The sequence below is a fragment of the Dreissena polymorpha genome, chromosome 1 (genome assembly GCF_020536995.1).
Source record: "Dreissena polymorpha isolate Duluth1 chromosome 1, UMN_Dpol_1.0, whole genome shotgun sequence".
In the NCBI taxonomy this organism is placed as follows: Eukaryota; Metazoa; Mollusca; class Bivalvia; order Myida; family Dreissenidae; genus Dreissena; species Dreissena polymorpha.
Genome location: NC_068355.1, coordinates 96,141,876 through 96,166,639, shown reverse-complemented (window position 1 = coordinate 96,166,639; position 24,764 = coordinate 96,141,876). Strand labels below are relative to the sequence as shown.

The window sequence follows — 24,764 nt, the reverse complement described above, 5'->3', positions numbered from 1 at the left end:
ATAATGACGTAGTAGATCAGAGTCAATTAACAACCACATTGAACAATGCCGCCTTTTCGGTTTGACTGCGAACGTGAGACAATCGATATGATAACAGGACCCCTGTTAATTGATCGATTTTGACACGTAGCGTAATCTGCCTATTCGGGTAAGCATTGTCATGGAGACGCTGCAGATATACACAGATTCGAGGTGCAGTTAAGCCTAAGATAAGGTACGTGTATATATGGATTTTGTAAATTCCGGGACATTTGACAGATTTCCGGGACAGCGGGACAAGTTCTTCATTTCCGGGACTGTCCCGGACAATCCGGGACGTATGGCATGTATGATGAATTCATATACAAGCACATTTCTGATTTCAATACCCATATCTTTACTTAGATACTCAAAACCATACCCATATCTATAATTTTAGTTGAAAAACACCCCCATATTTTTCGCACACCCCTATATACCCGAATATTGGAAGTTAACCCCCCCCCTCTGCAAAAGCAGTGAAATTATTTAAGCCAAATTCAATGTCATTGTGTTCTCTTGTCAATCGAAAACTTAAAAGGTCGGTAATTAGATACATATCAGTAGAGCTGTCCTCAGCTCAATTGATCTCATTCTGCAATAGTTTAAAGACATAAGTATGCTAGTCGTCTGCAAAAGCAGTGAAATTATTCAATCCAAGTTAAATGTGTTCTCTTGTCAATCGAAAACTTAAAACTGTGCTAATGTCTGGAAGCACAACATTAAACTCGTATGAATAAATTGTTAAAAGCTGGGCAGCAAGATTGTCTGATTGTTGCAAGTTTCTTTTCGATTCAATAACCGCTCATTCACGTGTTTGGTTTAAATTTAAGGATCAGAAAGCGCTATACAGCCATTGAAGCTTAACAGGTCAGATATGCCCTATTTAGTTTAAACCTATTTATTTTAGCTCGATTGCATCGAAAGCCTAAGGCTTATATAAACGCTCTCGAGTCCGTTTCCTGGGCCTAGAACCAGTACTTGGTGTCTTTAGGGGAGATCCAAAGAACGCTCTCACGGTGGGGATCGCACCCGTGACCTCCCTGGTCGCTAGGCGGACACCATATCCATTACACCATGGCGACCGATTTATTAAAACAAAGTTAATCAATATCTTCTCAACTATTTATTTTCTTTACCAAGTGTGTATGGATTAGCTCATGGCCGATTCTGTTCCATTTTTAATTCTCTTTTTTCTGTATTGCGCGACGTTCAAAATTAATTGGTATTTTTAAAGTTAACAACACGTTTTTCAAGCCAATTTTGTTACGATAAACCTATTAACTGCCGTATCCACGCCGGGAAAGAGTTTTATAATATATGCCAGAGGGCTCAGTTCTTCAACTATATTTATTTACAAATGGACACATAATGTGAATATCGTGTTAAATGGAATATTTTTGAACGAAGCGTACATAGAAACAAGAGGCCAAGATCGCCATAGTTCGCTCACCTGAGAGGAGTTGGTTCATTCAATCTTTACCAAATGTCAAACTTGACCTAGATATTGTCCAGACAAAACATCCTGGTCAAGTTTCATCATTATTGAACCAAAACTCTGGCGTATGGAGTGTTTTTGTTTTTGTAAGATTTGACCTGGTTAACTATATTTTGAGTTGACCCACCTTACCAAACATCAAACTTTGCTTACAAAAATAAATATTAAGACCAAGATTCATAAAATCTGAAACAAAATTGTAACCTTTAGAGTGTTTACAAGGATTTTGTATAATATAATGAAAACTTTGACAATCCAAGGGCAATCAGGTGAGCTAAAAGTGTGTTTCACCGATCTGAGCCATTTTCCAACTTGTTCGAGAAATCAATAAAACCAATGTATTGACTAATTTTCACGATGATTAGGCAAAAAATGTGACTTCTATAGTGTTCGATCACAAGGTTTCTCTCTAGTCACATAAGAAAAATTGCACCCCCGGCAGCCATGTTTTTTGACCGATCGGGACCATTTGCAAACTCATCTGACTTATATATAAAACCAATCTTTTCGCCAAGTTTCATGATGATTGGGCAAATAATTTGACTTCTAGAGTGTTCACATGCTTTTTTTACTATATAAATATAAGAAAACTGCCCCCCCCCCCCCCCCGACAGCCATGTTTTTGAACTGACCGGAACCTTTTTGGAACTCAACTTTCGTATCAAGGAAACAAATGTTTTGACCAAATTTCATTAAAATTGGGCCAAAAATGTGACTTCTAGAGTGTCACATGTTTTCACTATATACATATAGAGTAAAATGCCCCGCCCACTGGCGGCCATGTTTTTTCACCGATCTGGACCATTTTTAAATCTTCCGAGATATCAATAAAACCAATGTTTTGACCAACTTTCATGATGATTGGGCAAAAATTGTGACTTCAAGAGTTTTTACAAGGTTTCTCTATAGCCAAATAAGGAAAACTGCCCCGCCCACTGACGGCCATGTTTTTCAACAGACCGGAACCATTTTGGAACTCAACTCTCGTATCAAGGAAACAAATGTTCTGACCAAATTTCATGAAAATTGGCCCAAAAATGTGACTTCTAGAGTGTCACATGTTTTCACTACATACATGTACATATAGAGTAAAATGCCCCGCCCACTGGCGGCCATGTTTTTTCACCGATCTGGACCATTTTTAAAATCTTCCGAGATATCAATAAAACCAATGTTTTGACCAACTTTCATGATGATTGGGCAAAAATTGTGACTTTTAGAGTGTTTACAAGGTTTCTCTATAGCCAAATAAGGAAAACTGCCCCGCCCACTGACGGCCATGTTTCTCAACGGACTGGAACCATTTTGGAACTCAACTCTCGTATCAAGGAAACAAATGTTCTGACCAAATTTCATGAAAATTGGGCCAAAAATGTGACTTCTAGAGTGTCACATGTTTTCACTATATACATATAGAGTAAAATGCCCCGCCCACTGGCGGCCATGTTTTTTCATAGATGTGGACCATTTTTTAAATCTTCCGAGATATCAATAAAACCAATGTTTTGACCAACTTTCATGATGATTGGGCAAAAATTGTGACTTCTAGAGTGTTTACAAGGTTTCTCTATAGCCAAATAAGGAAAACTGCCCCGCCCACTGGCGGCCATGTTTTTCAACGGACCGGAACCATTTTGGAACTCAACTCTCGTATCAAGGAAACAAATGTTCTGACCAAATTTCATGAAAATTGGGCCAAAAATGTGACTTCTAGAGTGTCACATGTTTTCACTATATACATATAGAGTAAAATGCCCCGCCCACTGGCGGCCATGTTTTTTCATAGATGTGGACCATTTTTTAAATCTTCCGAGATATCAATAAAACCAATGTTTTGACCAACTTTCATGATGATTGGGCAAAAATTGTGACTTCTAGAGTGTTTACAAGGTTTCTCTATAGCCAAATAAGGAAAACTGCCCCGCCCACTGGCGGCCATGTTTTTCAACGGACCGGAACCATTTTGGAACTCAACTCTCGTTTCAAGGAAACAAATGTTCTGACCAAATTTCATGAAAATTGGGCCAAAAATGTGACTTCTAGAGTGTCACATGTTTTCACTATATACATATAGAGTAAAATGCCCCGCCCACTGGTGGCCATGTTTTTTCACTGATATGGACCATTTTTGAAATCTTCCGAGATATCAATAAAACCAATGTTTTGACCAACTTTCATGATGATTGGGCAATAATTGTGACTTCTAGAGTGTTTACAATGTTTCTCTATAGCCAAATAAGGAAAACTGCCCCGCCCACTGGCGGCCATGTTTTTCAACGGACCGGAACCAATTTTGAACTCAACCAACATATCATTAAGATAAACATTTTGACAAAGTTACATGAAGATTGGCCATGAAATGTGACTTCTACAGTGTTTACAAGGTTTTTCTTTTTTTGACCTAGTGACCTAGTTTTTGATCCAGCATGACCCAGTTTCGAACTCGATCGAGATATCATTGGGACAAATGTTCTGACCGAATTTCATGAAGATTGGACAAAAAATGTGGCCTCTAGAGTGTTTACGAACAAATGTGGACGGACGGACAGACGACGGACAAAGACCGGTCACAAAAGCGTACCTGAGAGGTGAGCTTAAAAGCAATTAATTAACCATTTTTATGCCCCCCCCCCCGGTAGGTTTTCATATAGCATTTGAAGTGTCTGTCCGTCCGTCCGTCAGTCCGTCTGAAAACTTTAACATTGGCCATAACTTTTGCAATATTGAAGATAGCAATTTGATATTTGGCATGCATGTTATCTCATGGAGCTGCACAATTTGAATGGTGAAAGGTCAATGTCATCCTTCAAGGTCAAAAGTAAAAAAATACAATCCAAGGGAAGTAATAAGCTTTAAAAGGGAGATAATATCTAAACCTGCCAAATGATATATTGAAATTTTATTTCAAAGCTGCGCAATAGGGATCATTGTGTTTCTAACAAACACATCTCTTGTTGAATTATTTTCACAAAAAAGTAATGTTTATGAATGATTAAAATAGTCCACTTTTTGCTGCGGCTTAATCACGTGTATTTTTTTGCGCAGCCGCGTCATTCAAAATCTGAGGCTATTAATAGATACGGGAAAATAAAACTACTGCTGATCAACAAGTATTGAGTCCAATTCACTATCACGCATCTGTTGCGTAACCTCGTTGATAGTGCTCGCTAGTACAGCAGGTATAAATTGTATATGTCTGGAAAACGGTATTTTGGTATCAACAGGTAGCGTTGATATCTCAAGTATTCTCACTTGCACGGGTGTTAAGTTTGTTTATATTCATTGTTCTCAATTAGAGAAGTAGATATAAATTTCACTATGGGAGTTCACATCATATGTGTCCTCACATGGTTTTGTATGCGTTTATTTCTTCACTATCGAAATAAATATTTGATAAACACGCAGTTTTCTTCCGACACATTTAAATCACACTTTCACTTGCGCAGTCTGATCAGATGCAATGCTGTCTGCTATAAAATTACCAAAGGTGTAATGGTCTCAGAATGTATCTCCTGACCAGACTGAGAGATGTGCAGGCTAGGCGGTGAATATATGATAGGCGCATATGGCATAAGACCCATTTTTGCACAAAGTGGGTCTTTAAAAATCTCTGTGCGAATAGTAAAAGGCATATTTTAGCACAAAGCTTTTTTTATATAAAATTTGATTCAAAATAGCTAATATAGCAATTCTATTGTTCTATTCCGACGTTAAGGTCAGAGATTGGTTGACACTGTGTGAATTTTAAGGGTATTTAACAAGTATTGCATCACTACAAAGTACGGGTCAATAGGGCATTCTTTAGGACTAGCTAATTTGTTAGTAAAAAATTTTGCTCACAGATTTATATTTTTTATTTTCATCAATTGTCTTATTGTATATTGTGAATGTGAATATGGTATTAAAAATCAAATGTTTTGTACAGAGAATTTCCATCATGACATTATATTCTTAGTGTGACATTTATCCGATATTCCAACAATATTCATTTAATATGATGGTGATTGCAAATTTTCTTTTATATTTGGTGCTCATTATATCATTTTCATCATCGTGTTTATGCTTTTAGAACGTCAAAAGGGGACATGATGTTATTTTGTCTAAGTTATCTCCATAACATAAATAGGATGACAAACAATGCACACACACACACACACACATCTCGGCCGGTTTGTTAACACACACTCTTTATATATTTGAATGGCTTGTGTTCATTTCAAACTTTCGATAAAAAAGCTATATCCTAATTTTGAACAATGAGTTTCGTGTAAGGCTATTCAATAGTGAACAACTTAATGCCTTCAGCGCTTTGATTTACATATTGACGATATAAATATACAAACACAGACGGGGGTTATACCATACCGGACATTTGCAAGCGTCTACCGATTGCGACTTTTATATTTTTATTTTTACTTCTCCTTTAATTGAAAGAATTTTTGTTATGATGTTTAAACTATTATGTTCATCATAGATGCTATAGAATCATTACAGGTAGTATAAGACTATATAATGTAATGACATTTGTGTTTAACAAAAATGTTAAACCGTATGGTTTTGTTTAAATAAACAGCTCTAAATCTGAGTCTGTGTCACCGTCATTGATGTTACATTTATGTCATCCAAAATAATAAGTAGTACGGTTTTGCAATAGCCATAACTTTCAGTCTTAGATCGAGTATGACAAGCGAGTTGTGTATTGTGTATTTCTTAAAATTTAACCCAGCATTTGTAAAAATGCTGCAAGATATGTACATATCCATAAAGGAAATTCATTTCTACGTTTATACTGCTCATTTTCCAGCCATATCAGCCAGAAAGTTACTAGCACTTATTTTGTATTAATATTCGCTCTATATCTTGTAGTCCATATAAACTTACTCCCAGAGCCTTTGATAATTTTTGTTATGGGGGCTCTGTGAGGCCATATGCACCCCTTCATAAACTCAAGTACAAATTTGCACACAGATTTCGTGCTCATCACTAAACAGACGTCGTTTGTTACCAATTAAGGAAAGCAATGTATAAACTTCATAAACACATTAAGTTTACCTGAATGGCAGCCTACAGACATTATCCATTGCATGCAACCTAAAAAACACATCGATATTTCAACACACTATTCTTGCTGTTATTTTCATTTTGAAAATTTCTAACAGTGTAAATATTCAGCAACTCAAAACATCATTATCGACTTAATAGGTACATCAAATATCACAATGTGGAAAATATTGGTGTAATGCAACCTAACCCATAGCGACACGTTTTGGCGACAACATTACAACAGTTCCCAATATGGTCGATAGAGCGTACAAAAGAAATCAAAGTAAATAAAAAAACAATTATCTGTTGCTTTAATGGTACCATTTGTGCTTGAAACTGGTAAATGTTGATAAGTTTTCGCAGTATCAGTGTTCCTAAGCCTTTGCAGTTGCGATGAAATTTTGCACCTTTATATTGTTTTTGGCCAGTCTGTCTGTCATTGTATGTGTCTGTCATTGTATGTGTGTGTCTGTCACAAACTTTAACCTTGATAAAACTTTTCCAATAAATTTTCAATATTGAAGATAGCAACTTGATAATTTGGCATGCATGTGTATCTCATGGAGCTGCACATATAATTGAGTGGTGAAAGGTCAAGGTCATCCTTCAAGGTCAAAAAACAAAATCCAAGGTTACAAGCTTTAAAGGGAGATAACTTCTATTTTATATCATTTGGCAAGTACAGATCATTTTCACAAGGGAAGTAATACTTTTAGCTCACCTGAGCAAAATGTGCTCATGGTGAGCTTTTGTGATCGCCTTTTGTCCGTCGTGCGTTGTGCAGGCGTCAACATTTGCCTTGTTAACACTCTAGAGGCCACATTTATTGTCCAGTCTTCATGAAATTTGGTCAGAAGATTGGTCTCAATGATATCATGGATTAGTTCGAAAATGGTTACGTTTGCTTTAAAAACATGGCTGCCAAGGGGTGGGGCATTTTTCCTTATATTGCTATATATGGCTAGAGTAAAATCTTGTTAACACTCTAGAGGCCACATTTATTGTCTGATCTTCATGAAACTTGGTCAGAAGATTCATCCCAATAATATCTTGGATGAGTTCGAAAATGATGCCGGTTGATTGAAAAACATGGCCGCCAGGGGACGGGGCATTTTTCCTTTTATGGCTATAGTAAAACCTTGTTAACACTCTAGAGGCCACATCTATTTTCCAATCTTCATGAAACTTGCTCAGAAGATTTGTCCCACTGATATCTTTGATAAGTTCAAAAATGGTAACCTTTGCTTGAAAAACATGGCTGCCAAGAGGCGGGGCATTTTTCCTTATATGGCTATAGTAAAATCTTGTTACCACTCTAGAGGCCACATTTATTGTCCAATCTTAATGAAACTTGGTCAGAAGATTCATCCCAATAATATCTTGGACAAGTTCGAAAATGATACCAGTTGGTTGAAAAACATGGCCGCCAGGGAGCGGGGCATTTTTCCTTATATGGCTATAGTAAAACCTTGTTAACACTCTAGAGGCCACATTTATTGTCCAATCTTAATGAAATATGGTCAGAAGATTTTTCTTAATGATATCTTCGATGAGTTCGAAAATGGTTACGTTTGCTTGTATAACATGGCCGCCAAGGGGCGGGGCTTTTTTCTTATATGGCTATATAAGGCTATAGTAAAATCTTGTTAACACTCTAGAGGCCACATTTATAGTCCCATCTCCATGAAACTCGGTCAGAAGATTCATCCCATTAATATCTTAGACGAGTTCAAAAATGATGCCGGTTGGTTGAAAAGCATGGCCACCACAGGGGCAGGCTATTTTCCTAATATGGCTATAGTAAAACCTTGTTAACACTCTAGAGGTCACATTTATTTTCCGATCATCATGAAACTTGGTCAGAAGATTTGTCCCAATGATATCTTGGATAAGTTCGAAAATGGTTTTGGTTGCTTTAAAAACATGGCCACCAGGGGCGGCGCATTTTTCCTTATATGGCTATAGTAAAACCTTGTTAACACTCTAGAGGCCACATTTATTGTCCAATCTTCATGAAATTTGGTCAGAAGATTGGTCTCAATGATATCTTGGATGAGTTTGAAAATAATTATGTTTGCTTGAAAAAAATGGCTTCCAAGGGGCAGGGCATTTTTCCTTATATGGCTATAGTAAAATCTTGTTAACACTCTAGAGGCCACATTTACTGTCCGATCTTCATGAAACTTGGTCAGAAGATTCATCCCGATAATATCTTGGATGAGTTTAAAAATGATGCCTGTTGGTTGAAAAACATGGCTGCCAGGGGGCGGGGATTTTTCCTTATATGGCGATAGTAAAACCTTGTTAACACTCTAGAGGCCACATTTATTTTCCAATCTTCGTGAAACTTGGTCAGAAGATTTGTTCCAATAATATCTTGTTATCTCAGGTGAGCGACTTTGGGCCTTTCAGGCCCTCTTGTTTGAAACATGGTTAAAAAACAAAAATATTTTTATTTTTAATTTTATTTTTGAAATACCATCCCACCGAAGAATACCCCCCCCCCCCCAAAAAAAAAGATTTTTTTTTTGCATTGTTTTTTTTATTTTTGGAAGATAAATTAATAAATGACCACACACCCACACTATACACCCCTCTCCACCCCTCCCTCCTTTGTGATTGAAGTATTGAGATAGGTCCCTTCATCTTTAAAAGAAAAATAGATGAGCAGTCTGCACCCGCAAGGCGGTGCTCTTGTTTAGTGTTGTATTTACACAAAACAATGCTTACATGTATTTTACTTGAATAAGATTTGCTCTCGCATTAATGAGTTTTGTTGAAATTATGGTTGCAGTTTATTCTTTGAAAAGGCAGCCATGGATATATTTGAGGAACGAAATCAGGCTGTTAATGGTTGGCATCGTCGTCGCATGGCTAGGATTCGCGATGTGATTGGTCCGGCACCAAGAGATCTTCCTCGGCAGGTCAGACATGAACGCATCAACGTGGATGAGGACCATCTGAGGTATCAGTTCAATGATTTATTGGGCTTAAGATTTGAATCAAATTAACAATATGTTATGACTTGTTTTTCCTTGTCCATCAAACACAGTTGATAGAACACCATTACAACAGTTTTTACAATGAAACTGAACCCTAGCTTTCTGAATGCGTTACAGGTTTTTTTTCTGCTTGTATTGTGGTATGTTTATTTTTCAGTTTTATGTCAAATGACCAGAACAAAGTTGGTCTATATGTTGCTGCAAAGCCTCTGTCTCCAGAAAATTACTATTTTGAAATCGAGATTGTTGACACTGGGGCAATCTCTGCTATTGGCATTGGCCTGGTACCCTATAAGTACCCAATGGATTCTCAGCCTGGATGGCGACAATTCTCCGTTGGATACCATGCTGACGATGGACAGTAAGTCTATTCTGCTTTGTGAAGATGTTTGTGACTAAGGCCAACCCATGAGGTAGACAGGAAATCTTGCCCTACATGAGGTTGGATAACTTAAAAAATTAACCGGACCTCGCCAGATTTTACTGGACCTTGTGCGTCTTTAGCCAAACAATAGAAAGTATTCTTTATAAAGTTTATTGTTATTATTTTGACGTTCACAATTTTTGGTAGTTCTTTAAAAAATTGCAACTAAATTTTAACCCGTTAAAAATGGTGCACTATTTGACTTGTTCCAAGATTCACGCTTGGAGTTTGTTACGTCATTAGAAAATATAGCAAGTTCGACTGGTTGGTAAAGTCGTTTTTATGCCCCTGATAGGGTGGCATATAGCAGTTGAACTGTCCGTCTGTCAGTCTGTGCGTCCATCCGAAAACTTTAACATTGGCCATAGCTTGAAAAAATGCTTTTTAGTGTCCGGAGCCATATCTTGGAAGTTCTTTGGCGGATTTCATTGAACCTTGGTATGAGTATATATATGCATAAGAGGATGATGCACGCCAAATGGCATTGTACACCATCTGTTAAAAACAGACTTATGGCCCTTTGTATCTTGAAAAAATGCTTTTCGCTATAGGCATTTTTGTGTCCGGAGCCATATCTTGGAAGCGCTTTGGCAAATTGTGAAGGCTTAAGAACCTTCCTTTGTCTTAGTTTTGTGTTATTGTCCTCCGTCTGTCCATCTATCATTATGTTCATCCGTCCAATTTGCACCCATCCTCAAACAAAGCATATGTTGCGGGGGATACCTTGGGCCTTTCAGGCCCTCTTGTTATTTCTTTCCTGTACTTATTTGTGAATGGTAGGTTTCATTACCTACCTGTGGACTTATGTCCATAGATACTTGATGAACTGTAGCTATTATCTCTTTGATAATCCACAGGCCTTGGAAGTCAGGGATGTTTGACTTGGTCATTTTTTACTGTCTACAGACCCCCACCCACCCCGCGGTAGGGTGGCATATAGCAGTTGAACGGTCAGTCCATCTTTCAGTCGTCCGTCCGAAAACTTTAACATTGGCCATAACTTTTGCAATATTGAAGATAGCAATTTGATATTTGGCATGCATGTGCATCTCATGAAGGCAGAAGCTGCACATTTTGAGTGGTGAAAGGTCAAGGTCATCCTTCAATGTCAAAGGTCAAAAAACAAAATTCAAGGGAAGTAATAAGCTTTAAAGGGAGTTGATTTCTATACCTGCCAAATGATAAATAGAAATTTACTTCAAAGTGGCACAGTAGGGGGCATTGTTTCTGACGAACACATCTCTTGTTATATTAAAGATAAATAATAGATCAAAGTAACATAAAGATAAACCAGTCTGTACTTTAACAAAATTTCATTATTTCTTTTTCATTCTTAACAATAACACATTTTATCAGCAAATTTTATTGAAAATGTCCGAGGTCCGTTATCTTTTGCTTGGGTTGATTTTGCTTGGGTTGATTTAGGCTGCCAATATTTTGCCAATGTTTATGTTTTGCTTCGAGTTATAATATAGTGAGATATATAAAATATTTTTTTTAACAAGTTGTAGAATGCTTTGAGTATTCAGTATTCCATTTGCCAGTGTATGAATGCCTTTTGTTTTAAACTGGTTAACAAATTTCTGTCAGTATTCCTTTTGCCAGTTAATAAATATCTGTTAGTATTCCATGTGCTTGTTAATGAATATCTGTTAGTATTTCATATGTTAGTCAATAAATATCTGTTAATACCCAATTAACCAGGTAATGAATTAAATACCTGTTAGTATTCTATTTGCCAGGTAATAAATATCTGTTTGCCACAATTCACCAGGTAATGAATATCTATTTGCCACAATTTGCTATTTAATGATTATCTATATGTCATAATGTTTGTGTTATTTGCTTGTTAATGAATATCTCATTACTACAATAAGTATTCCATTTGATATTTAACAAATATCTCTATGCCATGATACTCATTTCATTTGCTAGTTAATTAATAACTGTAGGCTACTTTTAGTAGTCTTTTTGCAAGTTATTGAATACCTGTATGTCACAATTTGTATTCCATTTGCTTCATGTAGGAAATGAATATCTGTATTCTACGATAAATATTCTGTTTGTTAGAAATGAATACCAGTGTGCCACAATTAGTATTCCATTTGCTATTTTAATTAATATGTGAATACCGCAATTTGTTTTGTAAGATTAAGAACTATCAGTGCAAATTTGGAATCATGAAGAAAATATTGAAGCGACTTCAACATTTTTACAGGTTGTTTAAAGCTAGTGGATTTGGCCGTCCATTTGGTGCTAAGTGCAATATTGGAGACAGAATGGGCTGTGGTGTTAAGTTTAAGAAAAGTGAAGAGGACCGCCAGCAAGTTGAACAAGCAGTTCAGGTGTTCTTCACCAGAAATGGCCAGGAGGTAAGAATGAATGAATGAAGTCATAACAGATTTTGTGTGCTTTACAAAACACAAAGTAGCTAACTTATGTATCCGTTATTGATTTGTATTATCTTTAATGGAGGATTATCATATGTTGAATAATTGACAGCTTATATAACAATGGATGTTCAGTATTATATAGCTGTCACAATATCTGTACATGCATTCGTTCACGTTAGATTTTGTGGACTGTATTTTCCACATAGAGATGGCATGTCTCATGTGAAACCCATTTCCATAGCTCAAAGAAAAAGGTCACTTTGAAAGGTTAAATGTCAAATATAGGCATAAAACAACATACCGGTATGTTGACAGTTTAGGCATCATTTATCATGCATTTTTTAAGCTATATGGTCATAAATATGCACAGAAAATGTTCATAAAAAGCCACCCATTAAGGTGAAAACAAGCCTGTAGTATTCCTTTAAAATTGAAATGGCCCATAAAAGGCTGTTTGATCAAAGCCTTGAAGACTGTAACTTCAGGGATTTTATAACCTTTGGTAACATTTTTATGTCCCCCACCAAGATAGTGGGGGACATATTGTTTTTGCCCTGTCCGTTGGTTTGTTTGTGTGTTTGTTTGCGTCAAACTTTAACATTTGCCATAACTTTTGAAATATTGAAGATAGCAACTTGATATTTGGCATGCATGTGTATCTCATGGAGCTGCACATTTTGAGTGGTGAAATGTCAAGGTCATCCTTCAAGGTCAAAGGTCAAATATATAGCTTCAAAGCGGCGCAGAAGAGGACATAGTGTTTACAACAAACACATATCTTGTTTTTACTCAGTTTAGAAGACATGTTACCCACAATTCTTGAATCTAAAACTCAATGACACACTGTCATTTGTAAATAATTACAGTGTCAATGGCATTTATTGCAAGATCTAGACATGTTACTAACAGGCATCTTATATGACATTTTACTTAGTCTAATTGAAACAAAAGAACTCACACATCTAAAATCAAACGACAATGTTCTTTGGTATTTGCTGGGAAATGTGTTTTATGACAAAATCGTAAAGTTTTGAATCGTTTCTAAAAAATATATACTTACATTTTACAGTAAACAACATAAGTTGCATGTTGATGTTGTTAATGTTCATGCGGCTGTGCAGGTGGGTACAGTGACTGTTCCCAATCCCCCGGGGGGCCTTTACCCGGCGGTGGGGATGCACTCTGACGGGGAGGAGGTGAGACTGATACTGGACGCAGAGTGGCAGTATGAGGAGCTCATGCACATGGCAGTGGACAGTGGAGAGGAGGAGTGGCTCCGACTGCATGACATCAAGCTAAACGGAATGGTACCAGCTATAGTAGTGTGCATTGATAACAGTTTTGTGTTTTGGGAAAACATAATAGGGCTAGCTGTTCACACTTCCAAGTGTTTGGCATTGGTAGTGAGAAATTTTCAAATGACTTTTTAGCTCGACTATTATACATAAAATATATATAGTGCAGCTATCCTACTCACCCCGGCGTCGGCGTTAGCGTCTGCATTAGCGTCTGCGTTAGCGTGCAAATGTTAAAGTTTTCGTACTACCCCAAATATTTTCTTTGTCTCTTGACATATTGCTTTCATATTTTGCATACTTGTTTACCAACAGGACCCCAACCTATAAACAAGAGCAGACAACTCTATCAAGCATTTTGTCATTATTATGGCCCCTTTTCCACTTAGAATATGCAGCAAATGTTAAAGTTTTCTTACTACCCCAACTATTTTCAATGTCCCTTGACATATTGCTTTCATATTTTTCATACTTTTTAACCATCATGATCCCAACCTATAAACAAGAGCAGACAACTCTATCAAGCCTTTTGTAATAATTATTGCCCCTTTTATACTTAGAATATGCATATTATTGATAAATCTATGTTAAAGTTTGCGTACTACCCCAAATATTTCCTATATCCTTTGACATATTGCTTTTATATGTTGCATACTTGTTTACCAACATAACCCCAACCTATAAACAAGAGCAGACCACTGTATCTAGCATTTTGACATAATTATGGCCCCTTTTACACTTAGATAATTGAAAATTTTGCTTAAATTGCCATAACTTCTTTATTTATGATCACAGTTTATTATTACTTTGACAAAACAACACTTACCTGAATACCACAATGGATTCCACCCAAACAATACCCCACACCCCTACCCAGAATCCCTTCCCCCCCAACCTCCCCCCTCCCCCCAATTTTTTTTTTCAAACATCTAATAAATTACCACACCACACATTATACCCCCCTCTCACCCCCACCCCCCCCCCTACCCCCCAATTTTTTGGGTTTTGTTTAAACATCATCTAATAAATTACCACACCCTACATTATACCCCCCTCTCAACCCCCTACCCCCCCCCCCCCTAAAAAATAAAATAATTTGTTTTCCTTTTTTTTTTTTGAAAGATCGTCTCATAAATTATTGAATATGAACAATTTCCCCATGATGGCTTACGTTATACTGTCAAGCACTCGAATAGCAAATGTGTACACTGGAATCCCCATGGGGTTTGGTTCCTATGTATGTGTGTCCGTCTTTTTGTAGGCACAAACTTGTCAGCAAGCCTTCTTCAGCACTTTTCAAAGTACACAAAAAAAACTTCTTGCCATTGTACCTTCTGGTATGATGTTGTGCATTTGTGATTTTTCTCTTTCAACAAGTACATTGAAATAAAAAAATGCTAATTTTACTGCAACTTTTAGAAGAAAATGTAAGCTATTCTACTTGCCCTTGCATCAGCATTTGCATCTTAAGATTGGTTTAAGTTTTTGGTTTGCTAGTTTCTCATAAATGACGTTAATATATCAATCAAACTTGAAACATGTATTCCCTATACACTGCAAGTCAGTGTTATCACGTTCCAATATATCGTGATGTCCAATTTATCGGGAGTTGTTTGCGAACCCCTTTTTTTTCACACACATTCAGTTTGGTCCAGAATTTTGGCGCCTTCATTATACATCACGCTTTTCTAGTCCGACAAATAATAACCCCCATTGGAATGACCTTTAAGCCAAGTGTGGTGACTAGTTTGAATTTGTTCCTTTTTATACTAAGAAATTATTATATACATGTATGTTTAAGCTTTTCAGTTAGCTAGTTTCTCAGAAATTGCTTAGGCTTAAACAATGGTACCTCATATTGAAAGGATCTTCTGTGCTAAGTTTGAGAAAAAGGATTTAATTCATTCCCCGCAAAATTGTTTTTAAATAATTAATTTATTATCTGGATCTATTAAGAAGTGAACCCTATGAGTTTTTTAAGTACTCCTAAATAGCAATCAGTTATAAAAAAAGGCACATACTCCAAAACTGCTTGATTTAAAATTGAAAAATGTATCAAACTCATAACATTAATCAATTTCTACAATGCCTTGCAAGTATTTGTCTCCAAATGTGTTGTTTGTTGTTTTTTAGACTTTGGAGTATTCTGGTAGAGGGAAAAGTATTCATGATGTAGGTCTTGCACAAGCCAAATACCCACTGGACACCAAAAACCATTATTTTGAAATTGAAATTGTAGACCCTGGGGAGAACTGTTATATTGCCATTGGCGTTGCAAGGAGGGTAAGTATTTGTGGAAACATTGTGTTCTCTGGCGCATGTGTATTTGTTAGGTGGTCACCATACCAGACACGTGCTGCGACATACTCGGGGTCCTCATTTAAATCAGCCTCAGGGGTGGAAAGACCTTTTAAACTTTTTAACACAATGCATACACCATGTTGTTATAAATTCATACATGTTTTATTGTATTTCAAATTTTTTTATTACAACTGTTTTAAATGTATTTTTACGGTAAATTTATGCTACTGCAATAATATGCTCTGAATCCTTCTTATAGCTATTAATGATACAAAAATACTTGTTTTCAGAATTACCCCAAAGATCGACATCCTGGTTGGAACAAAGGCTCAATTGCATACCACGCAGGTAACAATTTGAACGCTTACTACTGCATGTATCGGAAGGCACTGCATTAGTTACTAACTTTCAGTGACCTACAAGTTTTGTTGGGTAGTAAGTATTTAAAATCTTTTCCTCAAATTTCTTTAATTAATTAAATGTTTTTACTATACAATCTTATATCATAAATAACTATTATCTAAGTCCAAACACTCGAAAAACCACTATCAGTCATAGAAAAATAGTTTGGGGGAGGTAGCATATTAATGAATGTATCCACAAATTAAAATGTTCTAATTAACTTTGTTGTCTATATTTGTCTTCTTTAGTTGTCAGATACATACACTAAATTGACTTAATTCAAGAGTTCAAAAGTGTTTCTGAGTTTTGAAAACCGTGGCCATGGGAGGTCGGGGGAGTTTTCCCCATTTTGCTATAACGAAACCTTGTGAACCCTAAGAAGTCTCATTTTTTTCCCAATCGTCATGAAACTTGCTCAGAACATTTGTTCTTATAATATCACAGCCAAGTTTTATAATGTTTCTGGCTAATTGGGGTTTATGCAGTTTTCCGTACTTGCTTTATAAAACCCTTTCAAACTGTCTAGAAGTCACTTGTCACTTGTTCGCCCTATTATAATGAAACTTGATAAGAGTGAATATCCAATCCACAACTGGTATTGGAGTTAGAAGATGATTCTGTTCTGTAAAAAAAGTGCTGCTTCAGGCTGGTTGGCAAATTTCCTTGTATGGCTGTAGTAAGGCTTGATTGGTCATTGTGGCTCGGGAACTACTTTAATGTACCCCGGTTACTCTTAAGTATACTTAAATGTACTGGAAAATATACTTACACATACACGGCCAATTAAGATTGCACCCGAGTTTTAATTCCGCCCAAAATCAGATGTTTTAAAACGCTCTACGGATTACAAAACAAAATTTTCTTTGAACAAAACCTGCATCGACATCTTTTTTTTGAGTAATGGCTTCGATAATATAGAGGCCACGTAATAGAATATTAAAATAAGTATGAACATAATTAATTTGAATAAAAAGGCGATAACATCCAATTTAGCGTAAGAATTTCCGGGTACGTTTCAGTATATTTTCTGTGCACAGGGTACATTTAAGTATACTTAATAGTACCCGGGGTACATTAAAGTAGTACTGGAGCCGACAATGACCAATCAAGAACCAGGTCCAGGGTCAAGGTAACAATTCATGGTTAAAGGGCACAGTAACAAAATGTGCATTTGATGATGGTGCAAACGTTAAGTGAGCATTAAACAAAATTAAAATAAGATTGCACACTAGGTACTTATAAGGAGGAGAGGCATTAATGCATACAAGAACCAGGACCATAGGTTCAAGTTCAGGTCACATTATTAGGTCAGAGGTTACATTAAGATATTTTTAACAGCATCATGTATTTTCATAGAAATTTCTGAGTGATCGACCAGATGAGTCGCAGTATCATGTTCATGAACCAGGTCTCTGTTCAAAGGTCAAATGAAAAAAACGTGTAATTTTGTGTAACTTTTGTTTGGATCACAGTTTTGTCCATCATTTATGGATTTTCAAATAACTTGGCAAAAAAAAATCTTAGTGAGCAGACTGATTGTCACACACAAGACCTTCACTAGGTTTTAGGTCAATGTCAGAAAGTAAGGTCAAAGCATCGCCTATAGTTTATAGAGGTTTTACAAATAAACTTGCAGAAGTTAAAAGCATACTGAGCAGGGATTGCTTAAACCAAATCTCTTAGTCAAAGGTAAAGTTTCTAGCATCTAGGTCAAAGGTAAAATAAGAGAAATCACTTGAGACTTTGTTGAATATTTACGTTAAATAACAAGATCACTCATCACTTTTAATGAAAAAATGTTATACAGTTAATTGTTAAGCTAATAATGTACTGGTGTGTACAAGCATATACCTCGGGCCATCAATCTTTTCCAGTGGCACGCCTTGTTTACTCCTCTTAAGTTTATCTGGCAATATTTCCAAAATTGACAAATTTTCATTTCCATGAAATTAAATGGTTTTTACAATATACTTTATTCACTAACCTTTACATTATTCAACAATTATACCACTTTTTGCTTTCAGATGATGGTAAAATATTTGTTGGTTCAGGTATTGGAGATCCTTTCGGTCCAAGATGCCAAAAAGGTAAGCTCCTTGTTTTATATGAATAACTGGTCATGTTGTATATGTATATATATTCTTAAGAGGTACAAACAAAGCATCATAATGATATCATGGCACTTTGATTTGAAATGACCTGAGGTCTGTTGCCCAGCCTTTTCTTGTTGGGTGCACAATTATGAACTAATCTTGGACACTAGCAGCATGTTTCAACCTTTTATTTGCATATGTTAAAAATGAGATTAGGGCATTATACAGATTCTGCAGATTCTTACTTAATCCTTATTCAAACCCAACTTAATGGTGTGTGCAAGGTTTGTATCCTTGGCTTGGTAGGGTCATACTTAAAGGTAAGTTATCATAATGTGGGAATAGTATAGTTTGTGCAGATTTTTACTGGCAATTTTCAAATAACATGCCTCAGTGTAGAGAGGACGTGTTTTGCTCAAAGGTTCATGGTCTTTTATACTTTATTACCACATTAATAGCATTGTGAACATTTTGAACTTATTATTATGTGTAAATCAATAAAACAGTTTGCAGTAATATTAAATAATTATGGCCATCAGCAAATCAATGGTGGAAAATTCTTGGAGACTTTTAGTCTGTATGGGATATTTGGTCAATCTGTATACACAGGATATCTAAATAACACGTTGTCCATCAAGCAAGTAATTGGTATGCTGGGCACATGCAAAGATAATAAGATGCCTATTGATTTTGAGGTTAATATATTATTGGTCATGATGTTTCATTGTTGAATGTGTTTCTGCAAGATGTAGAGTGAACAATTTGACCTCCATCATCGAAATTGTTATTCTGGTTGCTTGGAAGAAAAGTTAGACAACTGACGATTTTCAACAGGTCAAAGGTCAAGTTGACTGTGGCTTAAAACATGAAAGTCATTTCACAACTATATCTATACAAACCTTTCCTCATAAATTCATTACCATTTGGTGTGTTGATTTCTTGGGTGGAAAAGAAGACATGGGATCATTGCAGGTGATGTGATGGGGTGAGGTATCAGTGCAGGTGATGTAATGGGGGTGAGGTATCATTGCAGGTGATGTGATGGGGTGTGGTATCATTGTAGGTGATGTGATGGGGTGTGGTATAATTGCAGGTGCTGTGATGGGGTGTGATTTCATTGCAGGTGATGTGATGGGGTGTGGTATCATTGCAGGTGATGTGATGGGGTCTGGTATCATTGAAGGTGATGTGATGGGGTGTGGTATCATTGCAGGTGATGTGATGAGGTGTGATTTCATTGCAGGTGATGTGATGGGGGTGTAGTATTGTTGCAGGTGATGTGATGGGGTGTGGTATCATTGCAGGTGAAGTGATGGGATGTGGTATCATTGCAGGTGATGTGATGTGGTATCATTGCAGGTGATGTGATGGGGTGTGGTATCATTACAGGTGATGTGATGGGGTGTGGTATCATTGCAGGTGATGTGATGGGGTGTGGTATCATTGCAGGTGATGTGATGGGTTGTGGTATCATTGCAGGTGATGTGATGGGGTGTGGTATCCTTGCAGGTGATGTGATGGGGTGTGGTATCATTGCAGGTGATGTGATGGGGTGTGGTATCATTGTAGGTGATGTGATGGGGTGTGGTCTCATTGCAGGTGATGTGATGGGGTGTGGTATCATTGCAGGTAATGTGATGGGTTTGGTATCATTGCAGGTGATGTGATGGGTTGTGGTATCATTGCAGGTGATGTGATGGGGTGTGGTATCATTGCAGGTGATGTGATAGGGTGTGGTATCATTGTAGGTGATGTGATGGGGTGTGGTATCATTGCAGGTGATGTGATGGGGTGGTATCATTGCAGGTGATGTGATGGGGTGTGGTATCATTGCAGGTGATGCGATGTGATGTCATTGCAGGTGATGTGATGGGGTGTGGTATCCTTGCAGGTGATGTGATGGGGTGTGGTATCATTGCAGGTGATGTGATGGGGTGTGGTATCATGTTCCCGCCAGACTATGACAGTGAGGTGGACAGTGATCTCTCCCCGGATGAGACAGAGGAGTCCCAGGAGAGAGTGGTTGACCATGACAACCTCTACAACCCTGAGACAGATTCTGAGGATGATGATTGGGCCAACTACGTCAATAAGGAACCTGAAACAGGCACAAAGGTTCAGGTAGAGGCTGTATAATCCAAGGAAGCTTGTTATTTTAATCTTTAATAAAAAACCAGTGTAATACCTTTAGAATAATCCCTTAACACATAATAAATCAAAGCGCTGAAGGCACTGTAGGTTTTCGCTGTTGTATAAGTTTAGACGCAACTCAGTTTTAAAATTATGTTATAGCCTTTTATATTGCAGGTTTTAAATGAACTCAACCCATTTAAATTTATAAAGAGTGTGTCTTAAAGAACAGGTCCAGATGTGTTTATTTTAATCATTAATAAAAAATATAATTTAAGCTTCATGTTGGGAAAACAGGGCTTAATGCATATGCATTGCCATCCCAGTACCAGAGACTCTTTTTAAACGAAAAACATTATAAAATCAGAAATGTCGTCCTTGATTAGCTTGTGCACATTGCACAGGCTAATCAGTGTGCACAGGCTAATCTTATTTGACATGCATTAAGCCCCGTTTTCCCCGAAAGCAGACAATATGTACAGATTTCAATGATAAACACTAGACTGGCCAATGTCGTCTTACAAGCTGTTAAACACTATTAGTCATGTACACCCACTGCAGTGTACCAGTTGTGAACTATAAACAGGCAGATGTGGTGGTTATCTTTCCTAGCAGACGCTCCTAGCATTTGTCGTCCACATAATTTTACTGCAACAGGCAGTGGTTGTCTTTCCATAGCGTACTTCAGCAGTTAAGCGCATTCTGATATCCAAAACTTGCTCTGTAATATTAGTGTGAGCTAAGGCTCACACTAAAAACTACAAGTTACAATATTTAGCTTAAAATGAGCAGTGTTAAGAACATTTCTTGACATTTGAGTAACATATTTCCAACACAGACTATACATTTGTAAATGAATGGTTTGAGAACATCATATTCCGTATTTCCTTTACCTGTGTGCGCATACAACAGTTTGTATAACACCCAATACAAGGTAAAGGGGGATGTACTTTAATCACCACGGGTTTCTCTCCATCTGTCTGTAGACACAAATAAGTCTGGAAAAGTTCGCCTACACATTTCAATGTACAACATGGGTACTTAATTGGATAGTATCTTATGATATAAAGCTTGTGCATGTGCTTTTTGTCCCCTACAGGTGAAACCGGAGGGGACTTATGGTTTGCGCTCTGTCTGTCAGTCTGTATGTCCGTCACACTTTTCTGGATCCTGGGATAACTTTAAAAGTTTTTCATATTTTTTCATGAAACTTGAAACATGGACATATTGCAAAATGGACATTATGCATGTGATTTAATTGTGTTCCTATGAATTCTGGTTGTTATGGCAACAAATATTTAATAAAAAATCTGTAATTGTAGGAGTTTCACCGTAGGGGACTTATATTGCTTGGCAGTAGTCTTGTTTTATCTTCCACTTTAAATAAATTACAAAAGTGATTCCTCTTTTTCAGCTTAGAATTAAAAAAAATAATATCGTTCCTATAGACCTTTTGTCTTAATCCAGGAGGCCCAAAGGTCTAATATTTACATAACAAAGGTCTGTAGTATTGTGGTCTACAGACTTAGTGCCAGAAAATGGTTGGGAAGCATTCTCTTAACAGTTACAAACTCTAGTTTTAAATGTTATGTGTTGCTAAACCAAAATAATATTTCTTAACTTAACCATATACTAAGCTTTTAAATTCAATTTGCAATTATCTTTTCAGATCTTTTTTACACAGAATGGAAAAATAATAGGGTACAAAAATGTGACAATACCAAAAGGAGGATTTTATCCAACTGTTGGAATGCTAAGCAGCTGTGAAAAAGTACGCGTGGATTTGAGACCTCTCACTGGATGAGACCCATTGCCCAGATTACAGACAGACAAGTGTGAACAAAATGTGTCTTGTTCTGATAAAACTGGGCATAATGCATGTGCGTAAAGTGTCGTCCCAGAATAGCCTGTGCATTCCACACAGGCTAATCAGGGACGACACTTTCCGCTTAAACTTGATTTTCGGTAAGAAGGGACCTCCTTCAAACTAAAAATACCATTAAAGCTGAAAGTATCGTCCCTGATTAGCCTGTGTAGACTGCACAGGCTAATCTGGGACGGCACTTTACGAACAAGCATTAAGCCCAGTTTTCTCAGAACAAGACACAAATAGGCTAAGTAAAAATTATGTGACCGATCAATAATTATTTACAATATTTTGTAATTACTTTAATAACATAGAACATTGCAAGTTTTTTTTACAAAGTAGATTTTTTTTTTCAAAAATACAATCCAATGATGTATTACAAAATGATTAATAAAGTAACAATTTGTGGTTCCAGTAAGTACTGTTGTTATAATTGTTTTAAAATTGACAGTTTGGTTTGAAGACCTGTAATTTTTAAACTGTGATACCAGAGAGTTATTTTTGATTAACTTACATGTTGTAAAAATTGTATTCAGAAAAATCTACACCAGCTTCTCGGATTTTGTTTACAGCTATTTTGAGTTGTACAGTATTATATAACATGAGCAAAATATTTGTTGTCAGGATGTTTGTTGAAGCTTTTTGACAAAGTTGATATTTTTTATGTGAAACTGTATAAATCAATTACATAAAATACTGTGACATATGACAGTTTCAGACAGTTTGTTCTGGTGTCAATGATTTGTAAACAGACAAAATGGACACAAACCAATTTGATGTTCAAAGCTTGCTATAATTTTACAATATTAGTTTTCTTATTAATTAACACCATGCAGCATGTTATAATAATTTTCAGTAGTTGTAAATAATTTAATCAAGGCAGATCGAAGAAGAATATAAATATATACATACCGAGTTCTCAGCACTGTATGGTTTTTAGCAGCTAACTAGTACAGGACTTACATTGTATTGTGATAATATTGTAATGAATGATCCATTGATTGACTGATGGACTGAAATGATAAATTAATACTTCACAACAGTCACTTGTTTTTGCATTTACATATTTACCTGTATTACAGAAAAAGCAACACCTATCAAGTGTGTAATTTTTATGCCACCAGCATCTACTAACGCTGCGAGGTATAGAGATTAGACACAATTCATTCAGCTGTCCTTCCTTACGTGGTTTACCCTTAATATCTTGTTTTTTTGTATAACCAACAGTAATGTGGAGCAATAACTGCATGAATGTTATTTATGAATGCTCTTTAAAACCCTAACATCACTGCTGACTTTATTGTGCCCTTGACCTTCCTTAATCACTAATTCATCATGTCCAAATTCTTGGTTACCCACAGTTCTGTGCATTTGTCGTGCAAAAACACCACATGTACAAAATCTTTTATGCTTGCATTTATGTTTTCTATTAATACTATTAATACAGCTGTGTCATCCCATTTTTCATTTGATCTTGGCTTTTATTTTAACCTTACTAACCCAAAATGACTCTTCATTTACCATAACTTGATAAGCAATGCTTTCTACTCATTTTTCATACTTGCATGGATATTGCTGAACATTATCAACACATCCACATTATCTGACCTTATTTTCACCCAGACATTGCACATTGTTTTGACTTGAAATAATTTAGAGGTATTAATTCAGGGTAAACTCATTTTTACCATTTGATAAACATCACTACATGTACTAAGAAGCACTAATACTTCCATCTAACACTCTGCAGACTCACATCACCTGACCTTACTATGACCTTGACATAGACCTTCATTTTGACAAAGACTTATTCAGATGCATAAAGAAATTGATAGTGACAAGGCATCCTTCGGAGGCATCAGCATTTACTGAAATCATGATCTTATTCATTCTGTAATAAGTTAGCAACAACCATTTGAATGGTTCATCCATGAAAATTAAGTTTCGTAACTGCAGGCTGTTCAGTGTTGTTTTTATTATTTTGTACAACTGGTTGTATGTGACCAGTTTTAAAATTTGGAAGATGTAAACACTTTCTAGGGCCACCTTTCCTTAATGGAAATATAAATGGAGGTAAGAGATAATTGTATTTAATTTCTTAACCAACACACTAATACAAACAATACAATATGCTGATGAAATGTGTACATTAAAATAATACTTTGTATACATTGAGAAAAAAGCTCGTGACTAACTAGCCCTGGATCATCCTTCATTGTATGTTTAAATTGGAGAAAAACATTGCGCTAAAATATAATAGCTGTATGATTATGTAGGTATACATTTGTTTTAATAAGG

The 24,764-nt window shown here is 36.4% G+C and overlaps 1 protein-coding gene across 4 annotated transcripts; it reads left to right on the top strand.

The window, feature by feature from the left end:
* Nucleotides 1–667: 667 nt before the first annotated feature.
* Nucleotides 668–23,508, top strand: LOC127841490 (SPRY domain-containing protein 3-like). 4 transcript variants are annotated; one of them, XM_052370366.1, is made up of 10 exons: nt 668–888; nt 9,354–9,524; nt 9,719–9,922; nt 12,204–12,357; nt 13,500–13,685; nt 15,807–15,956; nt 16,265–16,322; nt 18,401–18,463; nt 20,391–20,590; nt 22,269–23,508. In XM_052370366.1, exons 2-10 carry the CDS (start codon nt 9,376–9,378, stop codon nt 22,401–22,403), a joined length of 1,299 nt encoding a protein of 432 aa, XP_052226326.1. In that variant the 5' UTR covers nt 668–888; nt 9,354–9,375; the 3' UTR covers nt 22,404–23,508. The 4 variants fall into 4 exon arrangements, with proteins under 4 accessions (XP_052226326.1, XP_052226309.1, XP_052226299.1 ...); XM_052370349.1 differs by lacking the exon at nt 668–888 and adding an exon at nt 5,869–6,010 and having other exon boundaries at nt 9,370–9,524; nt 20,391–20,584; XM_052370339.1 differs by lacking the exon at nt 668–888 and adding an exon at nt 5,869–6,010 and having other exon boundaries at nt 9,370–9,524.
* Nucleotides 23,509–24,764: the final 1,256 nt, after the last annotated feature.